Source organism: Primulina eburnea, chromosome 14, assembly GCF_022965805.1.
Source record: "Primulina eburnea isolate SZY01 chromosome 14, ASM2296580v1, whole genome shotgun sequence".
Lineage (NCBI taxonomy): Eukaryota > Viridiplantae > Streptophyta > Magnoliopsida > Lamiales > Gesneriaceae > Primulina > Primulina eburnea.
Window position 1 is genome coordinate 23,950,455 of NC_133114.1, and position 16,623 is coordinate 23,967,077.

Here is a 16,623-nt window from a genome sequence, read left to right on the forward strand (position 1 = left end):
ATATGAATAAAGCATATGTCTTGCCTATATTCCAATTTATCACCAACTACTCTCGGGAATTTAACATGTTATTTTTAAAGCAAAAGTTAAGATCTTATTTTGGGATATATTTTTTGTCTTTTTATTTTTATTTTTATTTTTATTTAGGATTTTACCATTTTGATCCATCTTGTCTGTGGTGAGCCAGAATTTCTTTGATTATTTTTTTATAAATAATTAACGAATTGAAAGAGAGCAAGTGAAATGCACATATCAATTTTATTCCTCAAGACATGATAATAATATTTTTTTTGATTATTCCAATCGTTTGGAGTTAAAATTTAATTTTACACACAATTTTTGGAAGTCTTGTACAGTAATGATGGTTTGTGTTTTGGAAGTCAGATTTTGAAAATATGCTAAATGCTAATGAGATGTATGTTTATGTTTAGGACTCTGAATTAATTGTGCAAAATTTTAATTTTAAACTTGTATGAAAAATACATTACAAGATTAAAGAGAGAACCAATTAACCCTCCACTAGATTAATTGATTCAAAAACTCTTGTAATAATCATGACATCTACAACATGGATTTTAAGATACAATCCTTTTACACTATACACAAAAATTGAAGTCCAAAAAAAAAAAGAGAGAAAGAAAGGCCATTTAAGGCATATCTGTTTCCATCCCACATTTCATGTAGCTCAGAGGGGCATGAAGTGGTAAAGATGTCAATATCAAACCTCATTCTCATATTCCTGTTCATAACCAAAAAAAAAAAAAAGAAACCAAGAAGAATGAAGAAACTAATCACTAGTAATGCAACAAAAGTACGAATAGAGGACATCAGTGGCGACTGAAATTCGAGAACAGTGAACTACTGCTAGTGCTCGCTTGCGCACCCAAACTCGAGGTTGGGAGGAGGAGTTCAGCCTGTGGGAAAGACCCGCTAGATGGGACGTCTAGTAGCAGTTCATGTTCCAAACTTTCATCAGCAAAGCGGGATGAATCCAAAACAAGGGAAGAGTTGTCGATGGGAGAAGAAAAGAGTCGTCTTGGACTGAAGAAAGACCCATCATTGTCTGTTAGTTCCTTCTGGTCGAAGCTCGGCTTAGTTGTAATCCTTCGGGGGCTCTTCATTACAGCATTTGCTCCTGAAACAGAAGGTTTGTTAGAGACCATGATGCCAGTCGGCGAATCTCGCTTGGTTTGAATTTCAAAGAGAATGATGAGAAAAATTCAGGTAACAGGGTTGGATGTTGCAGTTCAAGCAAACTACTATTAGCCTCCAGCAATGGAGTATTAAGTAATGTTACGTCTCAAGTTTAAAGAACGTAGGACATGAAAGAAATTGTATAAAACGAGAGTGTTATAAAAACTAATTTGGTATGCTAGAAGTATCAGCCAAAAATGACCTTTAATAGAAAATGGTATGGAATGGTAAGTGCTCAAAAGGAACCGAAGCGACTCAAAATACTATTTGATTCCTACTTGAAATTAGTGAAGCTGAACCAAGCTCAAACATTTTATAATATACTTTCGAGTTAAATTCAAATCCGAATTATTTGGTTGATAACTTGTAATAACAAGTTTTGATATATTTATAATTTAACAAGTTGAGGCCATGCGTCAAGTCTTTGTTTAATATAACTCGATGATAAAGTTCAAATCAAATGAACTGAACTTATTAAACTTTTATTCAAGTAAACTCAAACCGAAAGCAATTCATTTTTCAAGTTTTGAGCCAGCCAGAAAAAGAAACAAAAATTGAACTCGATGCAGTTCGTTTGCATCTCTACGGAAAAAGGATATGAAACTATAGCTACCTGAGATTCATTTGCAACCCCAAGAAAAAGGATATGAGACTATAGCTCGTACCATAGACACATTTCTGCATGTATCGTGCCGATTATAACAATACTACCACAACATTTCAAGTATGTAAAATGTAATATATATGCATTGGGCGTAGCCAGTTGCTAATTGTAGGAGAGAATGATGGGATTTGTATGCAATTATCTGAGGAAATAAAGTAATAGTGTACTCTAACTTTCATACCGCAGCAAAAAGCCACAACCAGAAAAGAGTAAAATTCGTACCATTTTCCACAAGTTCGAGCTCAAATGATTCAATATTGAGCAGAAGCATCCAAGACATAACAAAAGCATCAAGTTTTTAAATCAGTACCAGAATACCTGATAACTTTTGGTGCTGTCCATCTTGAGTTGGTTTCACGCAGGATAAATAATCAGCTGGAAGGGCAATGGATGCTCCTGCAACTTCTGACCCTTCTACGCAGTTTTTGCCTTTCAAATCCTAGAAGAAAAGGACAAGAATCAATGTATTTTAATCCAAGAGATGAAGGCTGTTTCAAGTCATTATCAAAGTTTGCAGCTGCAACAAACCTTAAAAATTTGATAATGTTCTACCCACTTCGATTTTGCAGAATTAAATAATATAAGTTTCTTCAAAGTCCTGAAATCTTCAATCTTCAACCCAGATAATGAGTTATCAAAAACTCCTTCTGAAAGAAGTCTTTGGAAGGACAACAAATTCTCCTTGAACTGAGGGCTATCAAACATGCTGTTGAGGCTGGACATAGAAGAATTAAATCGCAATTAAAGATTCCATAAAACCTTTTGAGAGTATCACCATATACTCGATAACAAAACGAAACATATTTCGCATGATTCAATAGTTAACCAAATACTAGCATTATAAATCAAAGAATATGTTGTGAAATCATATTGATATTATTAATACTATAATGTCACTGATATGACCTTATGATTTAGTGTTAGGAAAGAATTCTTACCATATTTGCCCTAGTAAAGTTCCACTGAAAGATGATGATTGCAATATAAACAAAGAGATAACATTTTTAGCCCTCAGAGAATTGTGTTGTGATGTAGACCTTTAAGCCTTTATGAATAAACCACATATATCCTGTACTGCGTTGCATTCTCTTCTCATTAAACTTCTACTATTTAAAGCTCAACACAATGCATAGTGATCTCCATTTTCTACAATTCTAAGTTGCAAAACAAGAATTGCAACAAAAATGCACACCTATCCTGAGATTGCAAAGTATCCACCGGAGATAAAAAATTTAGCAACTGTTTTTGCTCTTCAGTCGTCAAATGGCTTAAAAACTTGTCCATATTGAGAACATCCTGCATCAATACAAACATCGATCATGAAAAGTATCACGGCCGCTAACATTTATAACATCAAACTTGACACACGATATCAGTGGACCTCAAGAATTTTGGGAAACAAATGCATTCAAAATTAGATGATTTTAGGTAGCTAATATAAGAACTAATAAGCCTTCACATAGCTAAGAATGGAGATTAACAAGAATTAGAACGAGAGTTATAGCTGAAAAGCAGTTCATATACAATCCACAAATACATGATACATAAAAACTCAGGATGAACAACAGGAGGACCACCACTTATTTAGATATTTCAGCTTCTATGGTCACAAATGTAGAACAAAAAAGAGTTGAGCAATAAAATGATGACAGAAGACTTGTCCATATAACATAGCATCTGGGACAGAATCAAAAGAATGTTTGTGTAGTTGTATTTCAACTTACTTGGAGGTCTATGTAACATAGTGGAGAATTATGGTGTGCAAGAATCTGGATTGTTTCAAGTTGATCTTTGCCTCTGAATTTGAAGAAAATAAAAATAAGTTTGTGATACACAAACAATGGAAAAATATCAATCATTTTCCGCGTGTAGATTGTGAGTGCCTCTTAGAATACTTGAATATGGGAATAATATAATCATATATTTGCAATACAACTTCCATAGTTTTAGATCATCAAATTAAAAACTAAGGTTAGCTCTTCTCAGCCCTCGAGATTGCGAAGTACCTTTTAATCCGTTCTTGTTCTGTTCCTGGATTAGCGGGCTTCTTGATTTTCTCAATTCCTCGACATGATGAATTGACACCTGTGTCCTCCATAAGACCAGGAAAAGTTGTATGTCGTGATTTTACAGTATGTTTCTTGTTATCAATTGAAAGGGAGCTGGCTTCTGATTCTTCCTCTCTAGCTATAGAATTTGGATGTCGAATAAGTACACTTCCATGTCCAATTTCAACAGACACCATAGGTTTACCACTTTCAAGAAGCAACTCTTCTTCTGAAGATCCAGACAAACTCGACCACTGTTCATGCCATATGGCATATAGATCTTTGGTGAGCTTCTCAACTGGAGATGGTTTTGAACGAGTGACACAGGTTCTCTTTTTAGAAGGCACCATTGTGTCCCATACAGCAGGTTGTGATGGACCTGCAAAGGCGAGGAGTGAATGGACAAAAAGATAAAAATATTGAAAAATGTTAATGGTCGCCTCAGAGCCTAACTCGAAAAGTAGTTTACAAGACCATGAGGGGGAGAAAAGGTGATCGAAATAAGTTGGTTCCCGTTTGCCTGGTTAATAGTTATCATTTTTCTGGCGCGGTTGGTAGTGGAAAAGTATATCTTATTGCTTTAGCCACCACGTACGATCTCGAACTTTTCAGAAAATAGCTCTAACATAGCCGGATGTCATAAGTTCGTTATAAATTGTGACCATATATTTCCTGATCCCTGGATTACATTTTAGGGGGCAATGATAAAGTATAAAACCATTGATTGTTACCTCCAACGACCTCAAAGTCTTCTGAAAATGGTTTCTAATAAATAGAGATGTAAATATTTTTGTCATAATCAATCTACTCAGAATAGCAATGTATAGAGCTTAGAAACCTGTCAAATCACTTGCATCGGCACTGCCATATTGTGCACAACTCTCTAAGTTAGATATGGCCGAGCCAGAACTTGATCCGTTGCTTGTATCCTTATCAAAACCTTTATGAAACCCCTGACTATAGTCTAGTGGTACCCCTCGAAATTCAGCAATATCATTATTATTATGATCAAACTTCCTCTTGATTACTTTCGGCTCTTTGTTCTTGATAGAAATTGTCTTTACTTTTGAAATCCGATAATCCTCAAACTCTTCAGGTTCAGCTCTAGCATGGAGAGGTGTGTAGTTTGCCAATGTTCCCTTTGTTCTCCACCGAGAACCACATGCATTACAGAGTATGGGCTTCTCAGGAGGACCGTTACGCCAAAGAGGGGTACCTATTGCATAATTATTTGAAGTCGATTAAGTAAGCATAGTCGAAGGAAACAATGATCAACATTAAAGAAGTTTTGAATTACCAGCACGGCAAGCATTATCACTAATCAAAAGTTAGATCTCGACAAGGCCATGCTTGCACGAGATTCAGAAAAATAAGAGTAGAGAAGTAACACGAAGAGAACACAAATATTTATACGGGTGCACCCTTAGAATGACATTAATCAGTGGAAGAATTGCAGGAAATAAAATCAAGAGGGTAGTCACAAGAGATTAAGCCTTCATCAGTAGGAAAATTAAGTCAACGAAAAGCTAAACATCTCTTCTCAACCTGAATGGATGAAGAATGATTAAACAGGAGCATAATGGGAATGGTCATATGAGAAACACAAAATCATTGAATAGAAATTATATATAACTTACAACCTAAGTCATTGGGCTAAGAGATGAAGACAATCGATGAAAAGGTATCAACTATTGTCTTCAAAGTATCATCTATCTCACCATTCAAAAATCATTTTCAAATCAGTGTGGACAGAAAGACACTAAAACTAAACTGTCATAGATCTACATGACTTCGAATATTTCTTGGGACAGCATAGAATATGGAAACCACATCACAGTAAGATAATTATCTTGAAACTGAATTCCTAGACAAAACATTCTAATAACACCTGGACAACCAACTTGAATATATTTTCAAAATGGTCCAGACATTGGTTTACAAAATGCTGATGGAAAACAACTTAATTCTTCAAGCAGCAGCATAAAGATTTATCCGCACAAAGTTACTTATAATTTGAAATGAGCTGAGGGATCCTAGCAGAATGTAGAGAAACTCCTGTTTAGAACAAAATGAGAATGTTCATTAATGATCAGGTGCTATCCAAGTTGGTGGAAATATGACATACTAAAACGATTGGTGATGTATCATTTCAAGTTTGGGATCATTATAATGTCATATTGAGAACACGTAGGAAGTTTATACAAGGTTGCAAGAGTTGAAAAAACAATAGCAAAGAAACTTTCATCTTTCTTTGCAAAAAGCTTGGCTAGAGTCGTCGGGTCAATAGCAAACAGATGCCTCTTGAATGTTTATATGAGAAGGGACTGGAAAACTAGTCTAGGCTCCGTGTCTAGAGCTGAAGTCAAGACACTAAGTTCTGCTAGAACAGAAATTTAAAATTTTTGATCAATCAGAACTCATAATGAACATGGGAGGACAAAGCATTGATTTCATTTGGCATATAAACAATCAACTGCATTAGAGAACAATGAAAATCAGCTCAATTCCTTTTTTTCTCAAAAGGGTTCAATAGAGTCAAAGCCAGTGGGCATACACAAAAGAGAGAAAGCAAAGGTTAAGTGCCCAAACAGAATTCCAACGCTATTATCAAACTGCAAATCAAGACTCGAGGGCTGTGGCAGAAATGGAAGTTAAAAGGCAAGAACCATTTAAACAACACTAGAACATAACACATAACATAAAAAATGACCCAGTATTTTCCATTCCCACGAATCGTTCTGTATTCAGAAACTGAATAATCGTCTCCAGAGTTAAGAACTAATCAATCAATTTGAAACCAATTGAAAATGGTGACAAACACAGACAAAAAAAAGCTCACTTGTAACACCACAGTGATAGCAAGGTCCATGCTTTCCCATGTCTCTCAATTTTTTTCCCTTGCTCAACACAAAATCACAAAATTCAAATGAAATTCACCACGGAAAATCCCAAGACACCAGTTTGCTTTTTAAAAGTCTTCTCAGAAAATAATTTATTAAAAATTTAAAGCTTTGAATTTTCTTTTAGCCTCTTAAACACATATACCCTTCTGGGTACAAACCCTTTTCTTCAACACACCAAATAAGAATCTGCACATAAATTAGTAACTAAATAATAAAAACCCAATATTTTTTTAATGTTTTTTGTTCAAGAAAAAACAGTGAAACAGCAAAACTGAGCACAAACTGTCGACGAAAATAACATAAGAAGATGGGCTTTTAAGCCGAGAATCTGTAAATTACAATCCAATGAAGAAGAAGAATAGAGGATTAAAGGAATCTCAAATAAAGTTTTGGGAAAAGGGAAGGTGAAAATGGGGGATTGTTTCTCTGTATGACTTCTTCTTCTTGTATTGGTATTTTGTATGTGAAGTAAATGTTTCAGCTTTGCTTTACTATAATATTATTATAATAACCATAACAATAATAACTTTTTTTTAATATATAATATATAATTTTTAGGACCTTTATCGATACGTTTTCAATATATATAAATATATATATATATATATTATTTATTTATTTATTTCTTTTTTTTCAGTTTATTTTCCAACAAAAACTACTTTTTATAGCTTTATCATGTTATCGAAGAATAATTTCGAGTAACATAAATAAATAATATTCATTTTATTAAATGTATTATTGATTATTCTATTTATTTATTTTTAGTCGTCCCGACTTAAATAAATTAATTATATTATACTAGATACAAATATAAATATACAAAATAATTCATGCCACCTTGTATGTTTTAATGTCTATTAAATAATTTATCCTTATTTTTAAAGAGAATCTAAAAATAATATTCAAACGTATAATTTCACTCAACCTTATAAATAAAAAGATTGTTAGAAAGAGTTGGTCTCCTATGAGACAGTCCCAAGAGAAAAATGACAAAAACTTGTGTGAGACGGTCTCACGGGTCATATTTGTGAGACGGATCTTTTATTTGGGTCATCCATGAAAAAGTATTACTTTTTATGCTAAAAGTATTACTTTTTATTGTGAATATGGGTAGGGTTGACCCGTCTCACGGATTAAGATCCGTGAGACGGTCTCACATGAGACTAACTCGAGAAAAATATTTGTGAGACGGGTCCACTCGATCCATATTTAGAATGAAAACTAATCTTTTTGAATATTTTTTATGACTATATCACAAAATTAATCTGTGAGAATATATAAAGTTTATGTGTGAAATAAAGGCAAAAACTTATGTGAAACGATCTCACGGATCGTATTTTATGAGACAGATCTCTTATTTGGGTCATCCGTGAAAAATTATTACTTTTTATTGTGAATATTGGTAGAGTTGACTCGTCTTACAGATAAAGATTCGTGAGATCGTCTAACAAGAGATCTACTCTGAAATATAAAAAGAATAAGAAAATATATGGACTCATAAAGATTAAAAAAAAAACAAGAGAGAGGAGAAAGGCACAAGGAGAGTTGTTTGGAGTTTTGTTATTCTTTACTTATTTTCTTTTGCGCTAAGTTGTCTCTTGTTTTTAATGACCTGATGTTGATTAATACTCTATTTATTACTTATGGTCAATACGCGTTCCTTTTAGGAAAATGTTAGATATACAACCAGAATTATAAATTAGGTCACTTTATTTTAAAATTATCTTTGCATTTTATTTGAAAATCTCTTTCAAACATACATTCGAGATAATTTTGTAATTTCAAATACACTTTGTACCAGAATATGTAACCCGACCCTTCATTACATATCTTAATGCTTCTGAAAAAAATGTGTTTAAATTACAATTGAATTAATTAAATCACGATTTTTTTTAAAATAAGAATTATATCAATATAGCTGAATGTATAAAGTGGGATTTTTTTTTTCTTGTTAATAAAATCCTAAATGGTGTGTAAAAAATGAATTTAAACAATTTTCTAGATACATATTTTAATAACTTTATGTTTGATCCATCATGTTGAATTAAATTAAAAATTCAAATGGCGACATAATTCTGGAAATATGTTATTGAATATTATAGATCCATAATATGATTAGGGCTATTTTTATGCTTTTAGCTGGGTTTTATCTGAATATTTAATGCAAAAATGCAAAAAAATTAAAATGTAATAATAAAATAAAATATTCTGTTTTTTTAACATTTTGTGAGGAATTGTAAAGAAGTTAGTATAATTTTTTTTATATTCAAAGTTACTATTAAGGCTTTTATTTTATTATATTCTGTTTAAAAATAATAATGAAATAATGGAGAAGAGATATTTTGAGGAAAAAAATTATTATATCTTTATAAACAAAATAATAATAATAATAATAATAATAATAATAATAATAATAATAATAATAATAATAATAATAATAATAATAATAATAATAAATTTCTGAAATGGTATTTTTCGTTTAAATTAAATCCATGGGTGATGATGACGTGTAATGTTATGATTGGAGGATCCCGTCACAATTCAGACCATTGATCACATTTGTGGGTCCAACGTGGGACGTGTTATGCACTGATATAATTTTTTTATGGTTTGATTTTTTAATGTATACTGTTTTGGGCTTTTTAATCAATTTTCTTAAAGGTTGAAATTTCAAAATACATGGCAAATATTGAGTGGTCCAGGCATCTAGACCTGGCCCGGCCCGTGGTCAACAGGTCATTTAATCGGGCGATGGTTTTGACCTCGAACCGTGACTGCCCATATGTGGGGCCGACTACGGTTTTTGGATCTTAAATCCGTCGACCTCAGGGTTGGTTTTTTTATTTTTTTTACTTTTTTTTAGAAGAATCGGTAACTTAGATTTATAATAACACATACCACGTGTCTGTATCTTTTACTAATATATATCATTGTTTTTAATATTTGGCAATAATACTTATTCGGAAAATGCGGTTCATCGGGTCTGGATCTGGTCCGTCGGATCTGCATCCCGCCTTGTAACCGTCACAGGCGGTTATGGTTAATCCCAACCCTAACCTGCGGGTTCTAATTCGGACTAAACCGCGGACAAGTCTATAAGAATCAAAATTGACACAAACTACTCGAATCGAGTTTAAATATAACTCCCGTTGAGTTTGAATCTACTCATTCTAAAATCGAGTTTAAAAAATATATGAAATTATTTGTGCAATTAGAATTCACAATTTAAACATATTAAAATTAAATTACAGTAATCTCCTCGCATGGCTCCTTTCACCCATTTTTTTTGACTAATTCATGTCATTATATACCTGTATTTCCATTGTATAAATTTATGCTGTTAAATTCCTTCTCTTGATACAAATTTATGAGTCATAATTTTCATTTATTAATTTGACTATTTGACAAGATTCACACATTCTCACCAATTTAAGGGTTTTTTTATTATTAATTTTTTAAAAAAATTAATTTTGTTAATAATGTAGATTGTGGTGTTTTGGCAACAATTTGTGGCAGACCCTGCAGCTTTAAAGTTGCAAAGCTGCCACTAAAAAGCTAGAATAATTTTTTTATGAGACGATCTTACGAATCTTTATTTGTGATATGGGTCAATCCTACTGATATTACAATAAAAAGTAATACTCTTAGTATAAAAGTAATATTTTTTCATAGATGACCCAAATTAGATATTCGTCTCATAAAATTCGAACCGTGAGATCGTCCCACACAATTTTTTGTCAAAAAATCTAATGCAGCCTTTCGTGACTCCAGCGTCCACTGTAGGTGTAAGTAAACGCTGCAGATTCAATAATTTCAGCCACCCATTGAGCATTTTTACTGCAAATAAAGCTTCCATGTATACGAAGAGTAAAATAAACAAACGAAAAAAAAACAAGTATTCGTCTATTTGAAAAGTGTGAAAATATTTATTTTTCTATTGTTTACATTTATTAAGTATTTTTTTATAAAAAAATTATTCTTAGTAACTTTTTAAGTTTATTTTTATATGTATTATTTCATATTTTTTATTAGAATATTTTGTACTAACTTACTATTTTGACAATTTATTCCAGAATAATAGAAAATTGAAGTCCAGAAGATTATAGTGTTCTCTACTTACAAGCGACACATGTCATCGAAATTGTTGATGATATTGCAAGAGTTAAGCGATCAGATAATCTGATTTGAATGTTGTATGTTGGAAATTATTTACACAATTGTATTCTTGCATAATTATTTGATTACTGCTCTTGTTGAATGATAGCGACGCGAGACACATACATTTCATTTTAGACGTGGTGAAACAAATATCACGTTACTAGATATGTCGATAATTTGGAGTCTAAAAATTGATATTGACCCAGTGACTGGATTATATGTTTCATATACAGTTGGTCAATGACAACATATATGTTTCAATAATTTTGAGTCTAAAAATTAATCGTGACCCAGTGACTGGAATATATGTTTCACATACAGTTGGTCAATGACAACATATATGTCTTGACTTATTGGGATTTGCATCATCATCATTGTATTTTAAAGGTGGTCATTTGTCTATGACTGCACTACGCGACCACTACATTTCTACTATTATTGATGATATAGTTCGGAAGTAGATGCCGTGAAATATACCCGATGTGTAGAATTGATAATTATTGTAGGAATATTGTTCTCGTATTATCAAGGAGTGTAAGTCAGACTCATTTTTTTGCAATTGTTGCATGATATTGATCGTGTAAAATCTTATAATCGGGGAAGTGCAGTTTTAGCATTCCTATATCGCGAGCTGTACAATGCAACATGTATAGGAAACGATATCTGGGGGATCTTTATATATCATGCATGTATAAATAATATATTTTCATTATTTAATACAATATATGTCTTTTTAACTATTATTATTATTAGTAGTAGTAGATATGGGCATGAAGCATAATTGAATTTGTTAACCCCGACCGAGATGAATTAACAGTTGTTACGCCTCCAAGTCAACCGATGATATTTTTCTAGTTTCTCCATCAGGTACACAATAATATTTAAAATTTGTTGTCCTAAAATAATCTATAACTATTTTAATTTTTTTTAATATGTGATCATATTTGTTAAATTAAAAGAGAAAAAATGTGTTCAATTACACATTCACAGACTCACATTGTAAGAATTATAAAGGACTATATTTTATCGTATGAACAATAATGAGGTATTTTTGGATTATTTAATTTTTTTAATAATTATATGAATTATAAAATTAATTTTTTTTTTCATTTTAATTGGATTGTTTACAAGAAAATAATATAGATGTGAAGACAATTATTGATTCATATGAAAACAAAATATGGCGATGTGTTTTGCCCTCTCATTTTCTTTGAAATCGTGAAGTTACTGCTCTCGACAATGATGAGCTTCATAATATCACGAGAATTGGTCATCACAACACAGATTGAAAAGAATATTATCAAAATGCAATTCTTATATGGAATAGAAAGTTAAAATATGTTTTCCAATGAGAACGACAAGGGAGATCAAGAAAATTGATGACGAATATTTGCAATGGTATGAGCGAATAAATGTTCGCTTTATATCTCCTAAAGTGCATGGGGTTTTATTTCGGCCAAATCCATATCATATGTTTACTGAACAATATAATGTCAACAAAATTTAAGTACACATTCTCCTTATTCGCATCAGTTATCATTAGGTTGAGGGAGTGACATAGTTAGGACATCAAGTGGGTTTACCACTATTGGTACATTAGTTGAATTTAATAGTGTACGACCTTTTTTTGGATATGAAACTACATGGTCATCTGGACTGTAAGGTCCAAAAATTTAAAATAACGTAATCCAACTGCATGCAAATCTAGGAGAAATAGAAAATAACTAGTTAAATAGTTTTAATTGCATAAATTGAATATAATGTGCATGGTTGCATGTATAAAATGTACTTTCTACACGAATGCATGTTAAACTATATTTTTAAATGTTATTCGAGATGTGATCGAGGAACAAAAATCGATGGCTGAAAAAAGAGAAAATATTTTTATTAAATAATTGTTTTTAATTATTAAAAATATGGTTGATGCTTTATGATATTTTTAATAATACGGAGCTTTGAGTTAATTTTATACGACGAGTCGTGATTTTTGACGGTATTCGATTTTCGAAGAAAATATAAACTTTTTGACAACTCGGATAATATTTTCACGAACGTTCCTAACCAAAATATTTTAAATATGCAAAAATGAGCCTATCGTATCATGCTAATGGGCCTAGTCTTGTGTACTTAATAATTATCAAATATTAAAGCATAAACCCTCCCCATTAAACCCTATACACACGCCCCCATCCCATAATCAACAAGGACTGTCCCTTCCCTCAAAAAACATGCATACACGAGTAATTCAGCAAGGAAAGCACGGTTCTAAGAAAGAATTCAGCCTAGGTTCTACGTCGTCGTTCTTCGCATCGCCAACATGTTTTCGTGCGTAATATACGCAAAGTCACACCATACATCTCCTTTTTCTCATCTATCACTACTTATTACGTGTTTGATTATCGTTTACATGAAAAACATGATTTCCTTCTGAATATTTTCGTTTCTATGATTGTGTGTGCCAACTACATGTATGTTATGCTTCAAAACTTGAAAGATTAATGCATGAAGGGGCTGCCATGGTAGGAGCATCTTGAGGGAAGATTTCTAGTAGGTTTAAGGGCCACCAAAGACATGGTTAGAGGCTGGACAGGAGCTAGGGAAAGCTGCACGAAAAATTATCGAATTTGCATGGGTAGGGTTTAAGCACGACCTTCTTGATGGCCACGGCTTCTAGCTGGGTTTGGGGCGCGACCAGGGCTCGTGGTGGTCATGGCTTGGGCTTAGGAAGAGTCCTAGCATGGGTAGGACCCTTGGATAGCAATCGAGGGAGAGTCCCGTAGTGTCCTGAATGCTGTAAATAATGATAATATGCTTATTTTAAATGTTTATGAAATTTTATGATAAAACTATAATAAAAGATATGTTGCATGCTTGGTTTAAAAGAAAAATGTTTTTTTTATGCTTGAATTTTTATAAGTGATGAAAATACAAAAAGCTGAAGGAAGTAAAGTAATTGTGAATAATTCGATGCTACGATGATTATGATGATATGATGGTATGTAAGACCAAGGCTCAGTTGACAGGTGAGAGTGTAGCTGATGTCCCCACTGCCCAGTAATGTGGTTACTTATAGATGGATCCATCGATCTTCAGCTGATACGAAAGTCACAATTAACGATCTAAATTCAACGAAAAGGAAAATGTATACGTATATGATGAAAATGAAATTGTATGTTATGAAACGAAAATGTTTATGTTTTATTCATGTTCATGGAATATTATCTTAAGTAAAAGTATTTTCATTGTTGCATGTGATTGTATATGTGTTACTTATTACCAAGATTCTGGTTTGCTGAGTCATTAGACTCACTAGGTGTGATCGATGCAGATGAGCATGATAATGATATTGTTGAGGGACTTGATGGTTGATCTTGCTGAACTTAAGGTGCACACAACTCGAGGACTGACGCTAGTTTTCCGCATTTATATTAAGTTTATGATTTAAGTTTACGTTAAAGATTATTACGAGTTTTATGATGCTTTTTGAGTGGTTTTTGAGATGATGTTAGGGTAAAGTTCATTTTTGAAACATTGTTAGTTTAGGAGGATTGACGATTTTATGTTTTGAATTAATTCCTTTGGATTTTTAATATAGTTGGTCGTTTTAGTTTTAAAATGGTGCAAAGTTATTTTAAAATATATATTAGTGCATTCGGCCGAAATTATTAGATAGGAAAAAAAATTCTAGTATTTTTAAGAAAAACGAGTCGTGGACGTTTCATGAACCATCATATTTTTTCGGTAATATTGGGCCATATGGTCTATTAGGTTTTTTCGGTAACACAAGCTCATCTGGTCTATTAGAGGTTTTGGTAATACATGGCCATATGATCCATCGGGTTTTTCGACAACACAAGCTCCTCTGGTCCATCAGGTTTTTTGGGCAATACATGGTCATTTGATCCATCACGTGTTTTCGATAATTCAAGGTCATCCGTTCCATCATGTTTTTTCGATAACAAATGCTCATCTGATCCATAAGATTTTTGGGTAATAGAGGGGTCATCTGTTCTATAATGTTTTTAGGTAATATATGGCTGTTGAGGATCGAAGTTGAGTTTAGAGGGGGGGTGAATAAACTCTACTCGTTTTTCGTTCTGATGAGGTACTAAAATCCTGTTAAGGATAGTAGTTGATCTTGTGCGAATACTTTCACCTGATTACAGTAAAACGTGCGGAAACAATCTGATGAAGTAGTTGAAAAACAATAAAGCAGTAGATAGCAGTTGTTTATGGAAGTTCGAAGATAAACTCTTCTACGTCTCCCCTTCTACTGTTTCCAGAAGGTATACCTAAAAGACTTTGGATATTACAGTACAACTTTTGTACACACCCACTTCAGAAGGACTTACACCTCAGCCTACTGAAACTCTTAGTTTCTCAACTCACAAAAATGCGAAACACAAAGTTCTGAAATGACTCTTTTCAGATTACAGACTCTTCTTGTTAAAGTATAATTGATGTAAAGATTGTGAAGAGTGTAAGAACTAGTAGCACAAGATGATCTTTAAAAGATCAGATACAAGCTATGAAGCGTGTGCTACTTTTCTTTGTGTTGAACTTTTTAAATGCTCAAGGAATTTTTGATATTCGTCTGATAAGAGAGTAGCTTTGTTCTTTGAAAATGATATTATGCGAAGTGTCGTGTCGAACAAGGATTTGATCCAAGTATATATAATCGACTGAGTTCAACGTTCACAATCAGAGAAGTCTTCAGATAACTGATACAATCAGCTTTATTACCGAAACAAGTTCCTGCAGAAAAGCTATAAAACAATCAGTCTTGTTTTATACTTAATTGGGTAATATGCATTAAATGACTCCGTATAGTATTTAATGCTGCAATTAATACTAGTACTAGGAACTCTTTAACGGTAACAATTAAGATAGCAACGTTAGAAAACGTTCTCTACTGGTTTTGTATTGTTATCCCTTTTATACTGGTTTAGTTTTACTAGAACAGCAACTACTGATAAGTTATTTTGTTGTTCTGGTATCTGGTCTACTGGTTTTAGTTATCATCGCCACAATAAAATTCATGTCTAACAATTTCCCCCTTTGTGGTGATGCCAAAACCTAAACAGTAGAAAGTCGTTAAGTAAAACAGATAATCATTTAAACAAAAACGATAATGTTAATAAAGCATCAAAGTAAACAAATCAATTGGTTCCAATATCCCTGTAAATGATTTCTTCATTCTGCGGTTCTTGATCTCTCCTGTTAGAAGGTTCGGCCTCATCTTCTGTTTGCCTAACTCCTGCTTGATCTCCTCTAGCTGTTCTATCTTCCCCCTTTTTGGCATCAGCGGCAACCACATGAGTAAAGAGATCATTCAGTCTGCCGGAAATATTTTGAAAGCCATCGGTCAGTATCTCCAGATATGGGGTCTGAGAAGAGATGCGATTATCTAATGCAGTGAGAGATTGATTTTGAGAGTCAATCTTGGCATCCAAAAGTTCCACAGAAGTAGACAGTGATCGAAAGAGATCATCATGCTCAGTGATTCGAGTGAGTATATCATTTTGAGCAAGCATGAGGGTGCCGTGAGTTCTCGAGATAGCTTGTCTGAAAACAACGGTTTCAGCATACATCTTGTCCACGGTCTCCTTAGTGCTATAGATGTGTTTGCCCATTCGTTCTCTGAAAGATTGAGCAC

General features: G+C 32.9%; 1 protein-coding gene across 1 annotated transcript; it reads right to left on the reverse strand.

Moving 5' to 3' along the window:
- Nucleotides 1-549: 549 nt before the first annotated feature.
- LOC140811506 (GATA transcription factor 26) lies at nt 550-7,281 on the reverse strand. The gene is made up of 8 exons (XM_073169423.1): nt 6,746-7,281; nt 4,745-5,122; nt 3,865-4,285; nt 3,583-3,655; nt 3,051-3,154; nt 2,387-2,573; nt 2,177-2,297; nt 550-1,135 (listed from the first exon to the last, which is right to left on the reverse strand). The coding sequence occupies exons 1-8, from the start codon at nt 6,783-6,785 to the stop codon at nt 828-830; spliced, it is 1,632 nt and encodes a 543-aa protein (XP_073025524.1). The 5' UTR covers nt 6,786-7,281; the 3' UTR covers nt 550-827.
- Between the last annotated feature and the right edge of the window lie 9,342 nt (nt 7,282-16,623).

Excerpts from the sequence above, each read along its gene's own strand:
- LOC140811506 (XM_073169423.1), bottom strand. The coding sequence starts at position 6,785 with ATGGGAAAGCATGGACCTTGCTATCACTGTGGTGTTACAA. Across the intron at positions 3,656-3,864 it reads GAACAAGAACGGATTAAAAG|AGGCAAAGATCAACTTGAAA; the intron begins GTACTTCGCAAT and ends CTTCAAATTCAG. Across the intron at positions 3,155-3,582 it reads TATGTTACATAGACCTCCAA|GATGTTCTCAATATGGACAA; the intron begins GTAAGTTGAAAT and ends GTATTGATGCAG.